The following is a 25,721-nucleotide window of genomic DNA, read 5'->3' on the forward strand; positions in this document are numbered from 1 at the left end:
CAATGTGTTGGATACCAGGAGTGTGCCCACTTCCTCACGTCTTTATTCATACCAGGCCAGCAAAACCGTTCTACCATGAGCTTGACGGATGCAGGAACACCTGGATGAGAAAGATTGTGCAACGTATTGAAGATGTTGCGTCGATAATGTTTTGGAACGATTGGACGATCCCTACCTGTAGATGTGTCACATAGTAAGGTTTCCTTACCTGTTCCCATCTGCTTAATACGTAGTTTTAGAGTTGTCGATGATGACTCGTGCTGAAGATCAGTGTCTCCTTTTGAAGCTGGGCGAGTTTAAGAAGGTCGATTCCTTGGAAACTGTTCAAGGAACTTATTCGAGACAAGCGTTTGCGACTACATTGTTTGCTCCAGAAATGTGTTGTATATCTGGAGTAAACTGAGAAATGTAGTCTAGTCGTCGAGACTCTCGGGGTGAGTACTTGTCTGAAGATGAGCTTAAAGAGAAGGTAAGAGGTTTATGATCGGTAAAAAGAGTGAATTCTCTTCCTTCGATAGAATGTTGGAAATGCCGTACAGCACAATACATAGCTAGGAGTTCCCTACAGAACATGCTGTACCTAGATTCAGTGTCCAGCAACCGCCTCGAGAAAAATCCTGAAGGTTGCCAAGAGTGGTTAACCCATTGTTGTAAGACTGCTCCGATTGCTGAGTCAGATGAGTCTACGGTGATACTAATGGGCGCTTGAGTGTCTTGATGCGCAAGCAGGGTTGCCTTAGCGATATGTTCCTTAACTGTGGAGAATGCTTTTCGAGCGGTGTCGTCTAGACTAATTGGTTTTGCATTTTCACGCAGTTGGTCGGTTAACGGTTTAATAAGGGACGCGCATTGAGGTATGAACTGTCTGTAGAAACTTAAAAGGCCGTTAAAAGCGCGCAGTTGCTTTATCGTGGTCGGTTCTGGGTAATCCAGAATGGCCGCCACTTTGCTTTTAAGGGGTCGGATGTCCTTAGAAGTCGAGGGAATTGGTTCCGATTTGGCATTTCTGAATGTTAACAGTAATGCCATGCCTTTGGATTCGTTCGAAAACAATGTCCAGATGCTTGAGATGTGATTCTCTGTCCGGACTTGCTATAAGACAGTCATCAACATACGCATGTACGAAGTTGAGACCTCGGAAGATGTCGTCTATAAACCTTTGGAAGGTTTGAGCCGCATTTCTTAGGCCGAAAGGCATCCGCAAGAATTCGTATAGGCCGAAAGGAGTGATGATGGCGGTTTTGAGAATGTCGTCGGTTGCCATAGGTATTTGATTGTAAGCCTTAACTAAATCGATTTTCGAAAAGACAGTTGTACCTTTCAAGGTAGCTGTCAAATCGTGAATATGAGGCAACGGGTAACGATCGGGAATGGTATTAGCATTCAGACGCCGATAATCACCAGTTGGACGCCAATCATTGCTGTCCTTTTTAGGGACCATGTGCAAAGGAGAAGACCAAGGGCTATTTGATGGTCGAATTATTCCTAAGTCTATCATGTGGTCGAATTCGTTTTTGGCTAACCTAAGCTTTTCGGGAGCTAGTCGGCGTGCTCTTGAGAATACAGGTGGTCCTATAGTCGAGATGTGATTTGTAACATTTCTGGTTACACACGGCAATTCCGGTTGCGGTTGATATATCCCGGAGCATTTATCGAGTAGTGGTTGATATAATGGGTCTATGGCGTGCTTAATTGTGACTAGGGATAATCTGCAATCAGAAAAAGGAGTTAAGCAAACAGATGACTTAGTGTTTCCGTCTATTAACCTTCGTGAGCGTGTGTCGATAAGTAGATTGTGGTATTGTAACAGGTCGATACTAATGATTGGCATAGAGACATCTGCAACCACGAAAATCCAGTGTATGGGTTTGCGTAAACCCACGTTGAGGTAAATGTACCTTTTACCGTATGTAGCGATCGGTTTTCCGTTGGCCGCCTGTAAACTCAATACAGACTCATGAAGTCTGTCATTAGGGTTCGCGGGAAGCACGCTAACTTGTGCGCCAGTGTCGACGAGGTAGTGAACTTTCGTTGTCACATCCGTGACGTATAAGATGCGGCTATGTTCGCCGGCTACGGTTGCCGTTAACGCGTGCCGGCTGGGAAGTTTCTCGAGTTCTCTTTCGTGTGAGTGGATTTGGAGTTCGGGTGGTTGCAGGGCTTCCTGCAATTTCTAGAAGATTTGCCATACTGGTTATGATACCAGCACCAGTCGGGATTATCTGTCTCTCGACCACGAGAGACAGACCACTTACGTGAGACACTTCTTCGTGCGTTTCTTGACCGACTACGGTCATTCAGAAATCTAAAGTATCGGGTGATTGTTTGACATAGTTCGGCTGTCAGTGGGGACCGATTGAGGTTTTTCTTTGACGGAAAAACCTCGGCGCCAGTCGATTTCGTAATTTTTTAAAATTCGATCAGCAGATGCAGCGAGTTCGTTTACGGCGTTGTTTTGAAACGAGACGAGCACTGCGTGCACCTGTTTCGGGAGTTTAGACAAGAAGAGTTGTTTAAATAGGCCATCGTCGAAAGTTCTTTGACCTACCACTTCTCTCATCCTTAACAACATGTCCGTCGCGGAACCATGTTGAAGGTCGAAATTGTTAAATAGTTGGTCTAACCGTTGTCGATCGGTTAGATCTCTGCGTTTTAGGATCGACCGTTTGAGTGTTTCGTAAGGTTCCGGAACATCACCAGTTAACATACTAGGTGTCACGTACTTGTTAAATTTGCGCGGTAACGCCTTAACGACCGCGAGGAATCGCGTGCGCGAGTCAGTGATTCCGTGGCCGCAAAAGTCAGCTTCTGCGTAGCAGAACCAGGATTTGATATTGTCAGGCCAAAAGGGGGTTAACTGAATCGAGGGTGGGGGAATAGTTTTTAACTTAAATACCTTAGGTGTCTGTTCCGTAATAGTATTATCAGAACGAAAAATATATAGTTAAAATATATCCGAAAAAAAAGGTATTTCACAATATATATATATCAAATAAAGAAAAACAATGAATAATGAAATTCCAAAAAGGAACAGACTCACGGTTTATGAGCTTGGTGTACCAGATCACATCGGGCTCACCACTGAAGATACGACTGGTATTGTAGTTTGGCAACTAGCAACCAGTAACACCTTCCATATTCGAAGAGTTCCCCAACTAGTTTAAATCAGAAGTCAGATGCGAAGAGATCGGAAAGATATATTTGATACGTTATCAATATATCGAGAAGCGTTTACTCTAATCTGGCTAGTGAACGTAGGAGCTGTTTCCCACGCTGGGTCGTAACGTGATCTGGTACGGATGCATGACCGAAAGCCTTCAGTTAAACAAGTCCGCTTAAAACAATGTGGTCAGCATCCAATGTCGAACACTTAGAAAGCTATTGATTTTGGGGAATTACTTACAGCTACAGCGTAAGACTTCAAGTCGTAGAGTGGCAACACTCCTAAATCGTTTTCGACTTGGGATACTCCTAAAGAGGCGTTGTCTAAGTTGTAACTGTAGTCTGCAACATGTCGCAGATGGCATACTTTACACCTTGAAGATTTGAAGGTAAGTGCGTTGTCGTCTGCTCACTCCCCCCCCTAGTGAGGTAGTGATGACCCTAAGACATGACCAGCCAGAAGTTTAAACCCAACGAGTTTGTCGTTGGTAAACACTCTTTTGTCAGCTTGCTATGTTTAGCAGCGTCTGGTCGTCTTTTTTACTATAAAGAGCCATGAAACACAATATAGTAATCGTGAAACAAAGTACAATCGAGATCTCGGTTCTTTATGAACTTTATCGTTCTTTTCCAGCCATCCTGGAAAAGAAAAAAATAGAACGCGTGAGTGTATGTCGAAATACACGTAAGGACACAAGGTGAGTGGAAAAAAAGTAAATAAACTAATACACTTGCGACAGCGTAAAAGCGATTAGAAAAAAATCGGGTTTGTTTTTTTATATATAAAAAAATATATTGGCTCATACGTAAAAAAAATTGTTTTTGAAATAAATATATAAAAAATGAGCATATTAAAAAATTTTTTATGATAAATAATGCAAAGGGAATTCGAGATAAAGTTTGTGTCCTACGTGCAATAGTCGTTTAGATGTTCTGGAAATCTTACTCTTCTTCAAGAACGCGTTGTTTTAAGTTTATTTTCCGGCGTTGACGAAGTATCAAGGTGTGTGTCGGCTGTCATGTGGGGTACCACAGGTGTAGGAGCCGTGTCGTTCGCTTGTACCGAAGGAAAATCGACGTAGCTAGGGTTTCCTTCTAAGTACGCTGCTATGAGGCGATCGATACTGATGCTATCGTTGGTGCCGTTCTTATCGACTACATAGTACTTAGGTTCACGTTGAAGAACTTTGAATGGTCCTTCGTATGCTGATTCGAGAGGTCGTCGATGTGAGTCTCGACGAACGAAGACGTGCGTACTATATCATAAGTCACATTGAACGAAAACATCAGTTGATTGAGGTCGAGTGTGAGCAGGTTTAACTGAACGCATTGTGTTTGTAAGCCTGCTCGTGTAGGAGTTTAGATCCGTGTTCAATGAAGAAGCTGAAGGATCCACGAATTCTCCTGGAAGTCGGAGTGTCGTTCCATAAACGAGTTGAGATGCAGTGTATCCAATGTCAGCTTTCACTGCATTGCGGATACCAAGTAAGACTAGTGGAAGAGCGTCTGTCCACTGTGAAACGTTTGAAGCTGATAGTGAAGCTTTTAGTTGTCGATGAAAAAGTTCTACCAACCCGTTTGCTTGTGGGTGGTAGGCGGTCGTTCGGAAGCGAGTGATTCCTAATAGTGTGGTCAGACAACGGAAAAGTCCAGATTCGAACTGGCGTCCGCGGTCTGTAGTGATGGTTGAAGGGCAGCCGAAATTTGCTACCCATCATTCGACGAAAGCGCGAGCCGCTGTTTCAGCAGTAATGTCCTTAATAGGTACTGCTTCTGGCCATTGAGTGAAACGGTCTACGCATGTTAAGAGATATGAGTATCCGTTTGAATCGGGTAACGGTTCTACCAAATCCAGATGAGCATGGTCGAAACGAGCATCGGGAGTTTTGAAAGAGCTTAAGGGACATTTGTCGGGTCTAATTACCTTAGATTTCCAGCAGCTTACACAGGAGTGTGCCCACTTCCTCACGTCTTTATTCATACCAGGCCAGCAAAACCGTTCTACCATGAGCTTGACGGATGCAGGAACACCTGGATGAGAAAGATTGTGCAACGTATTGAAGATGTTGCGTCGATAATGTTTTGGAACGATTGGACGATCCCTACCTGTAGATGTGTCACATAGTAAGGTTTCCTTACCTGTTCCCATCTGCTTAATACGTAGTTTTAGAGTTGTCGATGATGACTCGTGCTGAAGATCAGTGTCTCCTTTTGAAGCTGGGCGAGTTTAAGAAGGTCGATTCCTTGGAAACTGTTCAAGGAACTTATTCGAGACAAGCGTTTGCGACTACATTGTTTGCTCCAGAAATGTGTTGTATATCTGGAGTAAACTGAGAAATGTAGTCTAGTCGTCGAGACTCTCGGGGTGAGTACTTGTCTGAAGATGAGCTTAAAGAGAAGGTAAGAGGTTTATGATCGGTAAAAAGAGTGAATTCTCTTCCTTCGATAGAATGTTGGAAATGCCGTACAGCACAATACATAGCTAGGAGTTCCCTACAGAACATGCTGTACCTAGATTCAGTGTCCAGCAACCGCCTCGAGAAAAATCCTGAAGGTTGCCAAGAGTGGTTAACCCATTGTTGTAAGACTGCTCCGATTGCTGAGTCAGATGAGTCTACGGTGATACTAATGGGCGCTTGAGTGTCTTGATGCGCAAGCAGGGTTGCCTTAGCGATATGTTCCTTAACTGTGGAGAATGCTTTTCGAGCGGTGTCGTCTAGACTAATTGGTTTTGCATTTTCACGCAGTTGGTCGGTTAACGGTTTAATAAGGGACGCGCATTGAGGTATGAACTGTCTGTAGAAACTTAAAAGGCCGTTAAAAGCGCGCAGTTGCTTTATCGTGGTCGGTTCTGGGTAATCCAGAATGGCCGCCACTTTGCTTTTAAGGGGTCGGATGTCCTTAGAAGTCGAGGGAATTGGTTCCGATTTGGCATTTCTGAATGTTAACAGTAATGCCATGCCTTTGGATTCGTTCGAAAACAATGTCCAGATGCTTGAGATGTGATTCTCTGTCCGGACTTGCTATAAGACAGTCATCAACATACGCATGTACGAAGTTGAGACCTCGGAAGATGTCGTCTATAAACCTTTGGAAGGTTTGAGCCGCATTTCTTAGGCCGAAAGGCATCCGCAAGAATTCGTATAGGCCGAAAGGAGTGATGATGGCGGTTTTGAGAATGTCGTCGGTTGCCATAGGTATTTGATTGTAAGCCTTAACTAAATCGATTTTCGAAAAGACAGTTGTACCTTTCAAGGTAGCTGTCAAATCGTGAATATGAGGCAACGGGTAACGATCGGGAATGGTATTAGCATTCAGACGCCGATAATCACCAGTTGGACGCCAATCATTGCTGTCCTTTTTAGGGACCATGTGCAAAGGAGAAGACCAAGGGCTATTTGATGGTCGAATTATTCCTAAGTCTATCATGTGGTCGAATTCGTTTTTGGCTAACCTAAGCTTTTCGGGAGCTAGTCGGCGTGCTCTTGAGAATACAGGTGGTCCTATAGTCGAGATGTGATTTGTAACATTTCTGGTTACACACGGCAATTCCGGTTGCGGTTGATATATCCCGGAGCATTTATCGAGTAGTGGTTGATATAATGGGTCTATGGCGTGCTTAATTGTGACTAGGGATAATCTGCAATCAGAAAAAGGAGTTAAGCAAACAGATGACTTAGTGTTTCCGTCTATTAACCTTCGTGAGCGTGTGTCGATAAGTAGATTGTGGTATTGTAACAGGTCGATACTAATGATTGGCATAGAGACATCTGCAACCACGAAAATCCAGTGTATGGGTTTGCGTAAACCCACGTTGAGGTAAATGTACCTTTTACCGTATGTAGCGATCGGTTTTCCGTTGGCCGCCTGTAAACTCAATACAGACTCATGAAGTCTGTCATTAGGGTTCGCGGGAAGCACGCTAACTTGTGCGCCAGTGTCGACGAGGTAGTGAACTTTCGTTGTCACATCCGTGACGTATAAGATGCGGCTATGTTCGCCGGCTACGGTTGCCGTTAACGCGTGCCGGCTGGGAAGTTTCTCGAGTTCTCTTTCGTGTGAGTGGATTTGGAGTTCGGGTGGTTGCAGGGCTTCCTGCAATTTCTAGAAGATTTGCCATACTGGTTATGATACCAGCACCAGTCGGGATTATCTGTCTCTCGACCACGAGAGACAGACCACTTACGTGAGACACTTCTTCGTGCGTTTCTTGACCGACTACGGTCATTCAGAAATCTAAAGTATCGGGTGATTGTTTGACATAGTTCGGCTGTCAGTGGGGACCGATTGAGGTTTTTCTTTGACGGAAAAACCTCGGCGCCAGTCGATTTCGTAATTTTTTAAAATTCGATCAGCAGATGCAGCGAGTTCGTTTACGGCGTTGTTTTGAAACGAGACGAGCACTGCGTGCACCTGTTTCGGGAGTTTAGACAAGAAGAGTTGTTTAAATAGGCCATCGTCGAAAGTTCTTTGACCTACCACTTCTCTCATCCTTAACAACATGTCCGTCGCGGAACCATGTTGAAGGTCGAAATTGTTAAATAGTTGGTCTAACCGTTGTCGATCGGTTAGATCTCTGCGTTTTAGGATCGACCGTTTGAGTGTTTCGTAAGGTTCCGGAACATCACCAGTTAACATACTAGGTGTCACGTACTTGTTAAATTTGCGCGGTAACGCCTTAACGACCGCGAGGAATCGCGTGCGCGAGTCAGTGATTCCGTGGCCGCAAAAGTCAGCTTCTGCGTAGCAGAACCAGGATTTGATATTGTCAGGCCAAAAGGGGGTTAACTGAATCGAGGGTGGGGGAATAGTTTTTAACTTAAATACCTTAGGTGTCTGTTCCGTAATAGTATTATCAGAACGAAAAATATATAGTTAAAATATATCCGAAAAAAAAGGTATTTCACAATATATATATATCAAATAAAGAAAAACAATGAATAATGAAATTCCAAAAAGGAACAGACTCACGGTTTATGAGCTTGGTGTACCAGATCACATCGGGCTCACCACTGAAGATACGACTGGTATTGTAGTTTGGCAACTAGCAACCAGTAACACCTTCCATATTCGAAGAGTTCCCCAACTAGTTTAAATCAGAAGTCAGATGCGAAGAGATCGGAAAGATATATTTGATACGTTATCAATATATCGAGAAGCGTTTACTCTAATCTGGCTAGTGAACGTAGGAGCTGTTTCCCACGCTGGGTCGTAACGTGATCTGGTACGGATGCATGACCGAAAGCCTTCAGTTAAACAAGTCCGCTTAAAACAATGTGGTCAGCATCCAATGTCGAACACTTAGAAAGCTATTGATTTTGGGGAATTACTTACAGCTACAGCGTAAGACTTCAAGTCGTAGAGTGGCAACACTCCTAAATCGTTTTCGACTTGGGATACTCCTAAAGAGGCGTTGTCTAAGTTGTAACTGTAGTCTGCAACATGTCGCAGATGGCATACTTTACACCTTGAAGATTTGAAGGTAAGTGCGTTGTCGTCTGCTCAACTTTGAAGTCGAAACAGATCCTCCTGAAGTCCCAGTATATCCTATTGGTTGCGTATCCTTCTCCAAAGTTTCAGATCATCAGGAAAAAGCAATAAGTCAGACTATACTTATTGTGGAAGATCGTCTATACAAATCGAGAAGCGGCGAGGTCCTAGTAATGAGCCCTGGAGAACCTCGTCAGGACTTTCCATAGCCTGAGGGGAAGTGAAGTTAACCCTGACCTTGAAATATCGATTTTTTAGGTATGAAGTGAGCCAGTCGGTTAGTGGTGGTTTGATACCCAATCGTAGGAGCTTATTGATAAGATATATATAGTTGACCCTATCAAAAGCTTTTGAGAAATCAATGTAAATGATGTCAACCATCTTCTTGTGATCAAGGATGCTTGTCCATCTGTCCACCGCAGTCAGCAGGTTGGTTATACAAGAGTGACTCTTCCTGAAATCATGCTGTTGGGGTGAGAAGAACTTTAAGGATAATAAGTAGTCGTGTATACCATAGCATATCAGGGACTCCATAATTTTAGAAGGTATAGGGAGAAGGGCCACCGGTCTGTAGCTTGAGAGTTCGCTGCATCGACCTCCTTTGAAAATTGGTGTGATGTGAGCCAACTTCCAAGTTTCCGGTAATTTCTCTCGACTCAGAGAATGTGAGAACATCACGCTAAGCGGTGTTGCCAGGATTGAAGCTGATTCCCTCAGTACCGATACCTCTAAGTAGGAGCCTAGGTATACTGACGATAAAAGGGGGAAAACGAAAAAATGTTAGTAAGTCATGGTAAGATACTGTCCTTAGTCCTTAAGAATGTTGTGTTTCCAGCTTCTGTATGTTACTCTTAAAATTTGTGTTGGGACCGAGCTTAAATAGGTATTTAAGGGGATGCTCAGAAGTGTTTGGGATGCTGTAGGCTATTAGATCAGCTATGAGACGCTTATATTCTAGTGGGTGATGGTTCAGTGATTTGGGTTGCTCACCATAAGGCCTGAATTCAAGTCCCCGAACTGATTTCGTGGCTCACCTTTGGATGCGTTCCAATGTGTTTCTGCTCTTTCGCAGTTGGGGAGGAAATACCATGTTTTTATACTCTAAATGGGGTGGAATAAGAAGGTTGAAGACTAACTGGAAAGTTCTGCCGTCAAACCGGCCAATAATGAGTTTAAACACAACCGGATCACGGTACACTCGAAGGGCATTTTGTCGCAATTCGCTCAAGATTTCAGATCACTGGGTACTAACACTACTAGATATTTTTCAACCTGGTATTCCTCTAGAGATAGGTTACCTAATTTGTATGCATAGTCTGCAACATGTCACAGATGGACTGCTTTACAATTTGAAGTGTTCGAAGTAAGTCCATTGTCGTCCGTTTATCTTTGAAGTCTAGTCAGACCCTTCAGAAGTGCCAGCTTACTATCTTGGTCGCAACATCTCTCCAAATATTAACACTTCGAAAAGTGATGAGTCAGACAATACTTTGTGAGCAAGATCGTTTACGTGAATTCTCAAAAGATGTCTCAGTATTGATCCCTGGGAGAACTCACTAGGACATTCCGTAGTCCGGAAGAAAGGTAACAATGATAACAAGTGCACACCCTTTTTAAAGGGACGGTCAATAATCAACAGCATTGGTTTGCGGAAGAAGTGATACTAAAGTAGACTTATTAAATAGATAAAACCAACGAAAATCAGTGGCAGGACATTCGTGCAGATGAACAAGCGAATTAACGATTGTGTTGATGCGATAGTTCTGTACTATGAATTCATACTTTTTATGATCTATTAAAAAACGTCACCTCGTTCAGGTTTCTGTCTTGGCGAACATCAATCTGATCCAAACCCAGCATTTGCGTGTTAGAATTATGGTGCTACTAAGTATTTATGCAATAAGGCTATGTAATAAGTTTATGGTCGTTATGATGCAACTAGTGATAGGTGCTCAGTGTAAGCTGTGAACTTGGCAAACGCTTACGCCAAGTCTGTTCCGAGCGCCAGAATTAGCTCCATCTCTGTGCACTGAGAATATGATGATGAAGGAGAGAAAGAAGGGGCGGCGAAGAGTTTGGTTCGAAACCCTCAACAACACTTAGCTGTTCATGGTGGAACTGACGAATATATGGTATATCATCAGACAAAACGCATACTAGCTGCTGTAACTAGAATAGGCCATGGTTACGGAGTCTATAGATAAAGGAATACAGCCATAAGGAACAAAAGGTTATGCCGCGTTATAAGGTGGAATAGCCTCAAATGATGGGGGGAAAGTTGAAGCTAGAATCAGGAGAACTGTTCGTCAAAATCGAAAGTGCGTCAGAAGAGAGAAGTGTTTGGAAACCTTAATAACCTTATCTATTTTTACCTTCTGTTTTCCTCTATAATTCACATTGTTCATCAAATAACAGCCACTAAGTCATAGTATGAAGGTCTGAATTTGGTTATCTAAGTAGAGTAGCATGGTCAGCATAAAAATGAAAACGTTAGTCTAAGTGGGAGAACAACCTCTCTATCACTGATTGGTTAATTTAATTAATCCTCCCCGTCGTCTCGATGGTTTGGTTTTTCTCCTCGTTAAACGTTGAATATCTGTTTCCCAGTTGTCTTGCGTTCAGCTTTGACGATTGTATGGTTAGGGCCCAATGCCACTACAATTCTGCCCTTCTTTCCTTTGTGACGTTAGGGTCTCTCAATTTTGTTGTTCGATCAAGCATTACGACCTACCTGTTGCCCTCTATTTCATATCCTATTGGAAAGCGCCACTTCCATAAGTACCATGTTACAAGCTTATTAGACAGTTACGAGTTATGGACTATGGGTAAAGTGTTGATGTAATGGTTTAAATGACTATGGTATAAACAGCAGGTTTCCAAGTTAAGTATGAACATTTAGGCAGGTAGAATGACAAATAAGTGTTTGCCAAAGTGGGAGGAAAAATGTAGGGATAAACTAGTTAGAAATAAGGCGATGAATAATGAGACTTAATTGAAGGTAAGTCAATGAAGTGCTCGTGAAAATGGTAAACTGATGGAAAATGAACAAGAATGATCTCACACTAAAGTGGTGTTAATGATGTCTTGTGCTATCCTAACCGATTGATGCTTTACCGGCTCCGTAGGTGAGAGATCACCGGAACTATCACTGGTAGTGAAATTGGTCCTGACCTCAAAACGACGATTACTTACTTATGGACTAAGTCAGTCTGGTAATGGTGAGTTGATATGTAGTAGCTTGATCTTATTAATCGCCTTCATTAAAAGCTTCTGAGAAGTCGATGTATATAATTTCTGCCTCCCCCTTGTGCTTAAGGATGGTTGTCCATATGTTTATCTCAGACACCATATTGGTAATCCAGGTGTGGCTCTTCCTCAAACTGGGTCGTTGCGGCAAAAAATGTCCATAGACAAGAAACGGCCGCGCAGAGTATTATCTATGAAAGGCTTCTTAACATTTGAGGGTATTAAGAGATGTACCGCATCAGTTTCCTTTAAATATTAGTTTGATATGTGCCAGCTACCAACTGTCTGAAACCGTGGATCATCTACGAAGCCCTATTTGTCTAGTTGCATCCAACCTGTCAATTGTATACCGTGCTTCCCCTGAGATGTGGAGGTTTCCATAATTCAGTCAACCACTACTAGAAAGAGAAAGGGGGAGAGTGTGCAGACTTGTCTGTCTCCGGTCCCTACTGGAAATGCATCCGTCAGCTGTCCTCCATGCACGGCTTTACACTGTAGCCCGTCGTATGAATTCTTCATGATGATGACGATCTTCTGTGGTACACCATAATGTCGGACAAGGTTCTATAAGGTTCTCTTATCCACGCTGCCAAACGACTTCTCATGGTCAAAGATGATACATAGTGATAAGTTCCATTGAATTGATTGTTCAACGATGATCCGTAGCGCCGTGATTTTGTTTGTGCAGGACCAATCCTTACAGAATCCAGCTTGTTGATCTCGAAGTTGGGAGTCTACCGAGTCTTTCATTCGGTTCAGTAACACTCTTTTTGAAATCTTTTCTGATACTGACTGTAGTGTTATTCCTCTGTAGTTCTCACATTTACTCCGATATCCCTTCTTTGGTATCCTTCTTTCCAGTGTACAAGTATTCATGACAACGGGAGTCCTATAAACTCATGATCGACCTAGGTATTAGGTATCCTGTAAAAAGTGTGTCCGGATTACGTGGGAGTTCTGGGAGAAATTGATATGGCTCACTGTTATATCCTAAGGAAGAATAACTGAATGGTAACTGTTAGAAACTATTTATGGACTATTATTACATATATTCTTGTTGGATGATTATTAAGCGACCAGATTACATATATTCGTATTCCTTTTATCATAGGCCTTCATTTGATCTGTTGGTTACCATGATACGTGTTTCCACTCTTAGATTATTCCCAAATTATTAGTTACAGAGTCGCACATGCACAGCCACTTTTGGCTTGATCTTGTGTGGTTATTATTTTCTATTTTATGGTGTGGTGCGGTCTGATCTGCTTGTGCACGGTCCACGTATGTCTAAAATATACAATTCATACAGAAGTGGCTGATAATTGTGTTTTGGACCGTATGGGTTGGGCTTGGTGAGAAGCTATTATACAAAGGATCGATAAGGACTTAGAGTTAACTTTTGGCTGCTCGTGCCAGTTAAAGCATTATTGGTTTGGCATAGGGACTAGGTCATATAAGTCGGTGCTCTGACTGGGAAATAAGTTACGTGATGTTTTGAAGGACCATGGGACATGACACTCATTAGAGCCTGAATATTATCTCGTACTGATTTGATGAAGCTTCATTTAACTCTTCTGAATCACGTACCTAAAACCTTGCATGAGTGGATCGGTAATCTATCGCTGCCAAACTAGAATATCGTTGAGCGAAAACGTTTTTATTCCATTCATAGCCATTTGAACCACTTGAAAACTAGCTCTGCACAAATTTGTCACATACTAAAACCAATTTTAGCAGTTTCTGAGAAAAATGAAAGCTTCAGAGTTAAATCCAATTAAAGTTTTTTGGTTAATTCTTAAAATGGTTACTGTAGTCGTAACACTACACCTATCCGATTGGTCTTTGTTTGATTCAATAAACGAACCAAACTTATCGCTAACCTAGAAAAAGGTTATGCAGATTCCGCTCTACTCGCAAAAAAGTGTTGTTCCCTCGTGTTGGGACGTTAAGAGCTAGTCAACTTATGATGCTATTTTCAATTAACTGAATGTCATGCACATCGAATAATTGCATATTTCACATTAGTTTGGAGTTATATTTAAAGCTTTGAATTAAAAAAACTATGTTAAGCTCCACCGCTTCTGATAATTTAGCCTGTACTGATGAAGTCAAAGTTTATGAAGATGAAGGGGAAGAAGAAGAACAGCAGAAATCTTCGGAAAACCTCACAGAAGATAAGGTTAGATTGGTTATCGAGAGCGAAACCCAAGTAAGTTTATAGTTTTATTTTATTTTTTTGCGGTTGACATTTGTGGTTTTTCATAGTAAACCGACTACATAGAGTTCGAATAAAAAGTTCTGACCATAATCTTATCGTTGAACTGAAATTATGTAAACTGAACTGAAATTATGTAAAACCACTATTCTAACTCATTTTGTTATGCCCGGTTAATTTTATTGAATTCGGTTTGTGTATTATGCAAGTATAATTTAAGTACTCATCACCAGTCTTCAAAAAAATGTATTTTTAATCTAGATGAAAGGTTTTCGTTGACATTAATTCACTTGTAAGTTCAGCATATACTGCTTGTAGTACTAGTTCCGTAGATTGGAATTATGTACCATCACATTACTGAATTGGTTTTTTTATCTCACCATTCTGCTAACTTTTCTACATAAAACGTTTTACTTGCCGATTCGTTTGTCCGTAATTCGGAGTTCAAAAAAGGGTGGGATGTAGAGCTGTCTAATTTTAACTTGACGGTTTTCATGTTGACTTAATTTCTGCTACATAAGCTGTTGGTCCTTTATTTTTTTTTGTAAATAAACTTTTGTTGATGGATTTCAAATATCAGGCTTGTGAATATTATTTTCAGACCCTAACTAAATGTCTTCATATAATCTTAAAGGTCAGTAACTAAGTGAAATGAGCTGTCAGATTAACGAAAAGGTTTTCGATCTACATAAGTTACAAGTTGAAAACTTGTTCAACACGTATTCTTGTAACATAACAAACTTTTAGTGACTTTACTAGCTTGTGCTTACAATTATAGGAGTCACAGTAGTTTCCTCACACACTTTCACATAAGTACCTGTGTAGATAGTCTTTATCATCTAGTTTTGCCAACGTTCTCCATGTCGAAATAGCTGTTAATATGCAAACTCTTCACCCACAGTTTTGTGCTTTTTTATAGCCTTACAGGGTTATTTTGATTTCGATTTCATTCCTATTTCACTCATAAATGGAATCGCTTGGTCACTAAACGGTATTTCTGTGTTATTTACTTGTGCACCAACACTCCGAAATTTATTCAACTGTCAAAGTCTGGGACTTACATCTAGGGGTACAATATGTTTACAAAATTCGTTATGATAGAGTAGCTAGTATGTAGAGGTGTGCGTACACTTTACTATATCTAATGACGTTAGCTTTGATTTCAGTGAATCACTCATTGTTTCTGTAAGGTGCCTACCAAATATACTGAAAATTAATCCTAGTAATGCCGATAATTTGAGGTTATATTTTTTTGGGATAAGTGGCCGTTTTTATTTACGATGTTTGTTCAGTAATTAAAATATTTAATTCAGATCGACTGCAATTTACCATTGAGTTACTATTGTACTTATTAATATCTTTTTAAGTTATGGTTTAAATTATCATCTATATAGGATGTGACTTTCTTATGAACTCTAGATGAACTGTTGGTTGAGTAAATCATAAACTTGTTTCAGTGACATTTTGATCTAATTATTTTACATCCTTAAATTCTTTCGTCCGACCATTTTACATGGTTATTACTAGTCCTGTTTTACGCGAACTACCATGATAGGCTTAATTGGCTTTCACGGAAATAATGAAACCGGTGTGATTTGCTGTCGTATTCCTGGTCCGTAATTTCACTAGTTTAACTATAGTTTGTTTTACCAACGTTGAGCCTGTCGCTAAGAGGCTTATGATTTACTTTAATTGTAGGACGACTGGATTTAGATCGAACATTTGAAATTAACCTTATCCACTCTTCTAGTTCAAAACATTCTCACTCTTTTTTTCACCATATAAGTCACTTGATTTCTGGTTTTTAAAATTATATCTTTCCGGAAAAGAAGAAAAAACTAGTTTCTTGTTATATTGAAATTTTCATTTTTAAGTCGTAATGATGTTTGTCTGTTTGAAAAGATATTCCAAAAAATAACTTATGGACAATTATATTTATCTATCTTAGCAAGTTTCCTATCATCTACCAATGTTCGTCTAGTCATTGTCCCACATTATTGCCATTTTTAGGTCTTTTATGTTGTTTTACTGTTGATCGTTCTCAAAGCCAAAAACATTATGATGTTTTGTCTGGCTTATACACAATTTCTGTGTTAGGTAATCTTTATAAAGCAGTTCAAAATTATTTTCATGTTTATGAGCGTATTCTATCATTTTTGTCATTACCGCTTATTTAGCTACATACATCGATTACATAGTGACTTAGTTTACGTATATAACCTGTAATGGCTTATTTAAAAATAGGTTTTCTTTTTGCACACATATCTTTAATGAACATCACAATATGACACTTTGTTGGAGTAACACAGTAAAACTATATTTTACTCACCCCATCTATGATAGCAAGTTTCCCGTTTCCGTTAACATAATTGGCTGTGTGTTCCTGTTTGGTTATTGTCTTGTTCCTTAAAGTGTATAAATTGTCTAATTAAGCATCAATTCTCCTGTTGTAGATTATGGCCAAAGGGTAACCTTATGTCAACAGGTTTCTTTAAATAAGTTGGCTAGACTTCCACGGAAACTAGGATATATTTGTTGCATCCTACAAAGTCTTAACATCAAATGACAACATTCAGTGATCATGAACTTCTATCCTTGATGTGCGATAAGGTGTTCTGTACAAGGTCAATATCTCCGAGTTAGCGATACTATACTCCAAATACAACAATTCCATTTGGAGAGTTTTCATTAGTAGACGTCGTAAAATTCAAATTTAAATAAGAAATCTGCATTTTCGGACACTTCCCGGGAAGGTGGTCGATAACCCCATAGCTTTAGGCCGTTTCTACGTTTAACAAACCTTAACATACTTTTAATCTATTTCAACTCCATCCATTATTACGCACCGGATTAGGATCTGGCTAGAGAGGTATGATGCTTACCTCAAACACCTCATATGATGAAAGTTTAGGGTTTCATAAGTCGAATTCGTTTTGCCAGGTATCTAACACTTGACTTCAACATAACTTCGTGATTCTACCATAAATAATCAATACTTGAAAGACAAATATCATGAAATATCTACAACCTACTTCGACACTTTCTATTTTCAGATAGAATGTTTCACATTCCTAGAGCCAGGTTAGACTATTACCAGATGGATATCTTGTCTATTTTATAAGTAGTGTAAGATGGTGAAAGCTGAACAAGCATTTTGAACCCGTACGTAGATTTGCTCGGCCATCAATCCACCAAGAATTCCAGGACAAGTGGATCTTTCAATGCACTTGCCCACTTCATTTCCCACTGTAAAACTAGCCATTAGTACAAATCATTTCTGAATCAATATTTTACACTCACTATTAGGGAAACACCTTGTATGTAAAATGGGGTTAACAGCAAATAATACCATCCTTTAGTCAATAAATTAGTGTTATGATCGTGGAAATAGTTAGAAAAAATTCATCATAAATTTATTAATACTTCATAAAGGAAACAATGTTTATGAAAAGAAGAGTGAAATGTATGAAAAGGAATCTATGGTGTTTTGATATTTCATTGTCAAAATCACTTTAAAATATCACTACACAAATTATATCTCATATTTTCCACTGTACAACATATTCGATGAAGAGAAATAATTGCCATTAATCTTTTAAGACTACGAAATCTAACAATTATTATTCATTCTATGTACATTTATTAATTTTGTAACTACAGTTTGCCTTGTTTCCTTGTTTCCCATTATCCAGTGATATATCACTTGATTTTCTTTCTAAAAAAGGATTTTATTTATAACACGTTCCGATTTCAATTCACTTTAGGCTTCAGTTTAATAACTGTAGTAGGTGATTAATATCATCAAGCTTAGTAGAACGATATGACTTCTTGGATTATTACAATAGATATTGTATATAGCCTATAACGTATATAGCCTCTGCCAGGGAAGTCCTACTTACTCACTCCACCTAGGGGAGTTGGAAAACCCTGATTCCAAACCAATCCAAACCAATCCTGAACATGGGCTCCAGTATCCTGACGGAACAAATGGAGTATGAACCAATCGTTAGTCACCGGCTACCATGGGACTGCATCTCCTTACGATGCTCCACTGTCTTGTGGATCAGATCTTTAGGTAAAAGGCTCTGGGTGTAGCCCCCTAAGCAAACCGCCTGCTTCAATTTGGGCACCTGGGCAATATCACAGGCCTCACACAAATCAAATGCAATTTGTGTGTTGCATATATATCTGGTGCTTCCTTGTACCAATATTTATGTGTTTAAATAAATCATAAACAATAGATATAATTCAAGCTAGAAAGTAGGGAATTGTTATGATTCATATTATTAGACCTAATTTTATTCTATAGTTTACATTTTAAACTATGAACCAGCGAATTAAACAGACTTCTTAAAGTCTAAATAAATACCGAAAAAAACAAACAAGTTCATCAGTTTATGAACAGGAAATAAAATATGTTAGTTGTTTTAATGATGAAATGCAAGTTGTCAAGTGAAATTTGAAGGATCCTCCATTAGTATCCAATGATGAAGGAAATGAAAATTTTCTAATCTTTTCCATTATATGTATTTAAATTCTTCTTTTTTTCTTTTTTCTTTTTGTTGCCTTTCTTTTACTTCTTTTTTTTCTTAGAAAAATACAAGCTATTCGTTTAACCATTAATCAATTTTGGTATTTTTATTTTAACTATTCTATATTTGGTATACAAAATGATTTTGGTTTTTCTGTGTTATTCTCCACCATCTTATGTATAGTCTAAATTATATCGTTGTATATTTAGAGAGAGAGAGAGGGAGGGAGAGAGTAATATACATTTTATAATTTTTTTTTCTTTTGACAAGTACCCTTGACTACATGTGTTACATTTAATAGTCAAACTTGTGATACATAATGTATATAGATCTATGTTAGTTTTCTGAAGTCTATTCCTTCGAAATTCTCCCTTCTTTATATTTCTATGAATAAAGAATGATCACTTTCCAAATAAGCCAGCCATTACCTGTTTTGGTTTTTTTTAAAAAAAAGTGTATTCATATTTCTTTGTTCCCCCCCTTTTTTTTTTTAAAAAAAAAGAAACGATTAACAATATCTGTTGACTAGATGAATAAATTATAGATAATTTATTATCCATCTATGACAGTTTTGATGTCTAACAATTCTCATCATATAGTGAATGAAATGAATGAATGGAATACTTAGTCCTGTCCACAAATCAGTTTCCGTATTTCCTATTTTTCATTCAGACAGATTGGTCATTTTGTAGATATATGTTTGTATATATACATATATATTGTCTATATTGTAAATATAAAAAATTATTATTGATTATACACTAATCGATTAGTAATAATAACAGTAGTTAAGGTGATTGTTTATTGGGCTTATTTTTTTTCCCTTTTTACATTTCAATATCTATACTGTCATGACTTTGAGATGTTTTCTTTACAAAGTAATTCCTGTCTAGAAAGAAATTATTGAAATCTTTAATGGTTATATGTTTAAAAGTTATTCAGAAACTTGGTTCCTTTATATTGTGAATAAATTGAGTCCAGTGCTTCCAGGTTTTCCATGATGGTCTAGCTCCAATTGACTCATGATCTCAACTCTATAAGAGTATATACATGTGTTTAAAACTAGGTCGTAAGTAAAAATCTAAGTAAATTAACAAAATCAGAATATTTCTAATCTTTCATGGTTAAAATCATAAGTCAATTAAAGCTAGACCATCATAGAAAACCTGAAAGCACTGGATGGCCGTTTCATCCTATTGTGGGACTCCTCAGCAGTGCGCATCCACGATCCCGCCTCGCGAGATTCGAACTCAGGACCTACCAGTCTCGCGCCAGAGCATTTAACCGATAGACTACTGAGCTGACCGGCATCCAACGGTGTTAATGCTGAGGTGTCCCATAATAGGACGAAACGGCCGTTCAGTGCTTCCAGATTTTCCATGGTGGTCTAGCTTCAATTGACTCATGATTTCAACCATGTAAAAAATACTGAAATCTCCACAAAAACACTTCTGATTATTTCTAATCTGTTGTTCAGGATGCAGTCATTTTAGACGTATTAAAACGTTGCAAAAAATATATATTTAAGATTCAATGAGTAGGTTTATGGATGAATGTCAACACAGAAATATTATGCTTAGCTTAGATGCAACACTTCAGACTGAGATCTTAAATTTCACTGCACATCTCGGCTTTTGACCAACTGATCATAAGTTTGAATCCTAATTAACCCATTATTACTTGATCAGCTGAGTTGTATTGATAAGCATCAAATCTGAAGTATACTTCAAAACAGTAAATTAATATATACACTTGATAAATGAACTATACTATTGTATTAGAACTTGAACTAGTGAACTTTTATGTGAGTAGGTACCTACATTGTTTTTGAATGACTGATAAATTCACCCTGATTTGTCTGATATTTTATATATTTAATGATGGTAGATATTACATTCAAATATGACAGTTCTTTTTAGATTTCATCCGATATTAAATAAAATGCTCGATGATGTTCAGTAATTTAGGTTATTATTCACATTGTTAACCGAATCAGTGGAAAACAGTTATTGAAGACAAACTAGGACAGTTCAGCAAAGAAAACATTTTTTCAACGATTTCAGGCTCTACAATCGTATAGTTTTCTTGGTCTATGAACTGGAAATTCATCTACTATAACGGTCTGTTCGATACAGATACATTCATTTCCGTCTAATGAGTAAGCTTCAAAAGCTTTGGTTGTCGATCTGGCCAACTTATTTCCACTTACCGTTTTGATGGTAATCGTCACACTCTCTAACGATAATCCTGTGAGTTTTATGATATTTGACTTGACTAGGCTGGTATCTGAGCTATAGCTCTATAGTTAATGTACTCGCTAAAATAGTTTATGGTAAAATAAAATGATGTTGAATAACTAGAAAAAGATTGAAGTAGTATCGTGCTATAAGTTAACCGCACCACACTTAGTCATTCAATTTGTGCGAGGGGTGAAATACTGCTTGGGTGCTCGGATCAAGGTGGAATTCCAGCTAAGTACAGATCCATACTCTTGATTCTGCGCAAAAATATCTTGTTTAAGAAATCATTACGCCACTAAGGTAACCAACGTCAATTAGGCAGTAGAGTTAAGTATTTGAATCTATATTTTCCTAGTTGAAAGTTAGACGTTTTAAATATCACATCGTCAACTTTAAGCAGTAGTGAACAATTTCGTGCAATATATACATACACATGTATAAATATGTGAATCAATGGCTTAATGATGAAGATATTCAATTTTCAGACATTAAATTCCAGGTTCAAAACCCAATCCACCTATCTACCTACTTACCTACCTCGATTTGAGTAACTGAACAGTATCATTAGCCCTCACACTTAGAGTGTAGCTCATACTCAAGAATCTAGTTATATATATACATATATCTCCTTGATTGTTTTGAAACTTTACTTATATACTGTAAAATCAATTTGATTACATTAGCACGTGTATTTATCTAAAGTACATTCTTCTCATGCCATAATCATAGGTCTTGTTCAATTAACTAAGCAACAATCCAAAAAAAATTAGTAAAGTTTTTTTTTTCTTCTTCATCTAACTGTATTAGGAATTATGCATAATTTTGAAGTTTTCAAATCCTAAATGAAACTGCTATTATCATTACCATTACTATTACTATTATTATTACCATTACTATTACCATTACTATTACTATTATTATTATTATTATTATTCAGTCATTATTGATTAACTAATCGTTAGTTACACCATTTCATGTAACTAATACCATAGATACGTGTATACCTTTTAATCATAATATCACAATTATTGTATTTTGATTATCAGAATTTGAATTTATCATCAAATAAAATGTTTTTTTTAAAGTGAAAAAAAACCAACGAGAAACTTGTTTATTCATTGAATTGTGTTGCTAAGTAAACCATTTAGTGTAAATGAATATGTACTACTGTTACTACTACTACTATTACTACTACTACTACTGCTGCTACTGCTACTTCTCTCTCTCTCACTCTCTGTAACAGTAGAAATATTGGCAGTATTCTGTATGTTTTTTTTTCCAAAAAAAAAACAAAAAAAAAATCAAAATGTGAGTTCCTAACTTTTGGTATGTTAAAAATGAAGACAATGATTGAATGATCCCGAATGAACAACCACACTGAATTACTTTTTTTTCTCAATATGATGATGTATTAGAAAGGATAATATGATGATTAGCTACTTATTTTGAAAGTGTTTTTATTTTATTTATTTAAATACATAAATATTGATACAAAGAGGTACCAGATATATATGCGCCGCACAAATCTTATTTGATTTGTGTGAGAGCTGTGATACTGCCCAGTTGCCCAAACTGAAGCAGATGGTTTTCTTAGGGGGTCACACCCGGAGCGTTTGACCTAAAGGTCTGATCCACAAGGCTGTGGAGCGATGTAAGGAGATGCAGTCCCATGGTAGGTGGTGACCAACGATTGATTGATACGCCATTTGTTCCTTCAGGATACTGGAGCTAGGTCATGTGCACGACTGGCTTGTAATCAGGGTTTTCCAACTCCCCTTAGGTGAACTCGCCGTGTCCACGAACCCGGTTAGAACGCTGGACATTCGCTTTTCGTCCTCTCAATTTCGTAAACAACAACCCCACCACGCGAAGGCAATGTGAATAAACATCTATCTTTTTTATGAAACGATGAATGAAATTTGTTAAATTTATAATGGCAACATGAACCGTTTTACATAGATGGAGGTTCTACTTTATGGGTGCTGACTGATTATTTAAAGATGGATAATACTGTTCACTGATTCATAATGAAGTAGATGATGAGCATTTGCTATAATATACGGTAGAAATAACTGTCTTGACGTTCGTATTGAAGACTGTGACTTTGATATTTGTTGGTAGTTGTTTTGAGTCGCATATGTTGTTCAACTGTAGGAAATTATAATTAAATGTCTACCAACTATATATCAGTTTCATTGTGTTTATTATTTTATTTTATCGTTTGTATTGTTCCGAAATTTTGACTAACCTAGTTTCCTTTCACAACCGTAGTTATAAATAATTCTAACTATTACAATGTGTTGCATTCCCTGAGCTGGATAATGATTCTAGCATCTATGTGCTAATGTTGTATGGCAACTCGAACTGATGTACGTACGTACGTACGAAGTTCTACGTTGTGACTGACTGACTGACTGAGATACTGATATTATTGATGGGAGAAAGTAATTGAAGTTTCACATTTAAAATTAATCCTAGTCACACAAAAAAAGAATAAAATATTACTCAATGATGATCTAGCGAGGTAATGGCAACTTGGACCGATGCATATATGTGCCTGGTCCTACGTTGTAGCTGACTGATTGACTGACTGACAATGATGATCTAACTTGACTACAAATTTTCTCCAGTATCTCGAAAATTCTAAGTATCTGTCAATCTATTCAAACATACTTTGTAATTATTGAAAAATGTAGTCCTATTGATATACAAACGAAAGAAAAGAACCTTATGTAATTACAGCCTTTTCTTTTTTCCCCTATGTTATGTAATTTTTTTGTTAAATCAAACTAACTGAATAAACTTGATCAAAAAATCCCTTTCATAGGAGTGAAATAATTGAGGTATTGCACTCATCTATTCATTAGTTCTATTGTATCTAACTTAAAAACATTACAGTGGTGTGATACTTTTTGTTTAAGTTTTTCTTATTATCATTTTCTAACGTTAAAGGGACAATAATCATTCTCTCTCGCTCTCACTCACTCTCTCTCTCTATGTATCCACTTTCTAATTTTATATAGAATGTATGGTGGTTAGGTTATTTCTCTCTCTCGCTCGCTCGCTCTCTGTATAAATATATATTTGTATAATTGACACTTCCTGGATCAGTCCGAAATTTTAAAATGACTGTATGATTTAGGACAGTTAATCAGTTTCTGTTTGCTTTATAACCTAATTCGTTGAAAACCTCTATATATATGTATGTATATAGATATTAGTTTGATGAGAAAACTTTCAAAATTATGCATAGTAACAATACTTTTATTTTATAGAAAAATCATAAAATTTGTTATATATATATACATAAATAAGGTTGAAAAACTTGTTTTTCATTAGAATATAATAATTGAATGTACTAATAGAAAGTTTAAAATAGATTTGAATGCTTAAGATCATGAGTTAATTAAAGCTAGACTATCATGGAAAACCTGGAAGCACTGGACGGTCGTTTCGTCCTATTATGGGACTCCTCAGTGGCAATGGGCATCCACGATTCCGCCCCGCGAGATTCGAACCCAGAACCTACCAGTCTCGCGCTCGAGCACTTAACCGATAGACCTTTGAGTCAGCCGGCATCCAACGGTGCTAATGTCTAACTTCAACTAATCCACGAAGTTTGAGCAACCGTTCACCAATTGTCTCCACAAAACCTCTTCTGACTATATGTGATCATTATTATTATCTGATCTCTTTTATCTAAATCATTCCATTTATTAGCCTATCATCATTTAAAACAATCATGCCAACAATTAGTTGGTCTAAATGAAAAGTTTGTTATTAAATAGATCAGATGTGTAACATTTGTATAATGATTAAGTGAAAATGGGAAAAGCTATGAACTGTAACTAGTTTTAACCGACAAATTTGTTATGTAACTCTAGTAAGGTTGTTGATTGACTAACATATTGGTTTAGATAGTTGCTTTTTCAATCGGTGCAAATGGATAGCCTGGTACCATGAATCTGTGAGATACATTTATTGAGCTTCACATCTCATTTTTACATTCCATAGTATAAGTGTAATGGATAGAAAAATTTATTTGGATGTTTATCATATGAATGAATTGAATTGTGTTGGTTTAATTTTTGGAATATGTTTTGAAATTGGCCAATCATTGCATAGTAGTTTCATTTCCCCCCCCTGTAATTTACCTCATTTTTTCGCCCGATTGAATACATCACGAACACGTGTATTCGGTTAATGAGTAACATTCACTTGTATATGTTCTCATCAACACTCTCTTCGAATTAGTGAATATTTATTATTGGTACTGACGGATACCTACTCATCATCATACTTTTAGACAGTTCTCCGGAAATTAAACTGTTCATATATTATCCATTTAAAGTTTTATGTGTATGTTTGATTAGAACTGAGCAGAATTAAGATTATGTCTTTGATTGGAATAAAATCATTTTTTCCATTGTCTGCAACAAGTTGACACTACTCACAGTTGACGCTAATCACATCCCAGGAGGTTCCACCGAGAGACGAGGATACACCGGTGTATAGCCAAACGTAAGACCCAGAGTTCTGATAAAGTGTCTGCAACGAGTAGTAACATACAATCGTCGTATAAAAAATCACCTTAATTTATAATCAATTTTGTATTGTATTAGAAGAGTGAGATTATTTTTTTTTAATGTTTCCTTTTTTGTTTGTTTGACAAATTAAAAAAAAATAATTAATATGACAAATGATTACATGACTCTATTTATGGTAACTTCAAAATAATACACATTTATGACAAGGTCTGGATTGTTGTTTATAAATGAATGAATGGGATGGATAGATGATATTTAAATAGGTATTGTGTTTTATTTTCCAAATTAT

At 37.8% G+C, this 25,721-nt stretch overlaps 1 protein-coding gene across 1 annotated transcript; it reads left to right on the forward strand.

Moving 5' to 3' along the window:
- Positions 1-13,960: 13,960 nt before the first annotated feature.
- Positions 13,961-16,210, forward strand: Smp_016680 (hypothetical protein; the record flags this gene model as incomplete). Its single annotated transcript, XM_018798424.1, has 2 exons — positions 13,961-14,107; positions 16,124-16,210. The coding sequence occupies 2 exons, from the start codon at positions 13,961-13,963 to the stop codon at positions 16,208-16,210; spliced, it is 234 nt and encodes a 77-aa protein (XP_018653367.1).
- Positions 16,211-25,721: the final 9,511 nt, after the last annotated feature.

The sequence above is a fragment of the Schistosoma mansoni genome, chromosome 6 (assembly GCF_000237925.1).
Source record: "Schistosoma mansoni strain Puerto Rico chromosome 6, complete genome".
Taxonomy (NCBI): Eukaryota; Metazoa; Platyhelminthes; class Trematoda; order Strigeidida; family Schistosomatidae; genus Schistosoma; species Schistosoma mansoni.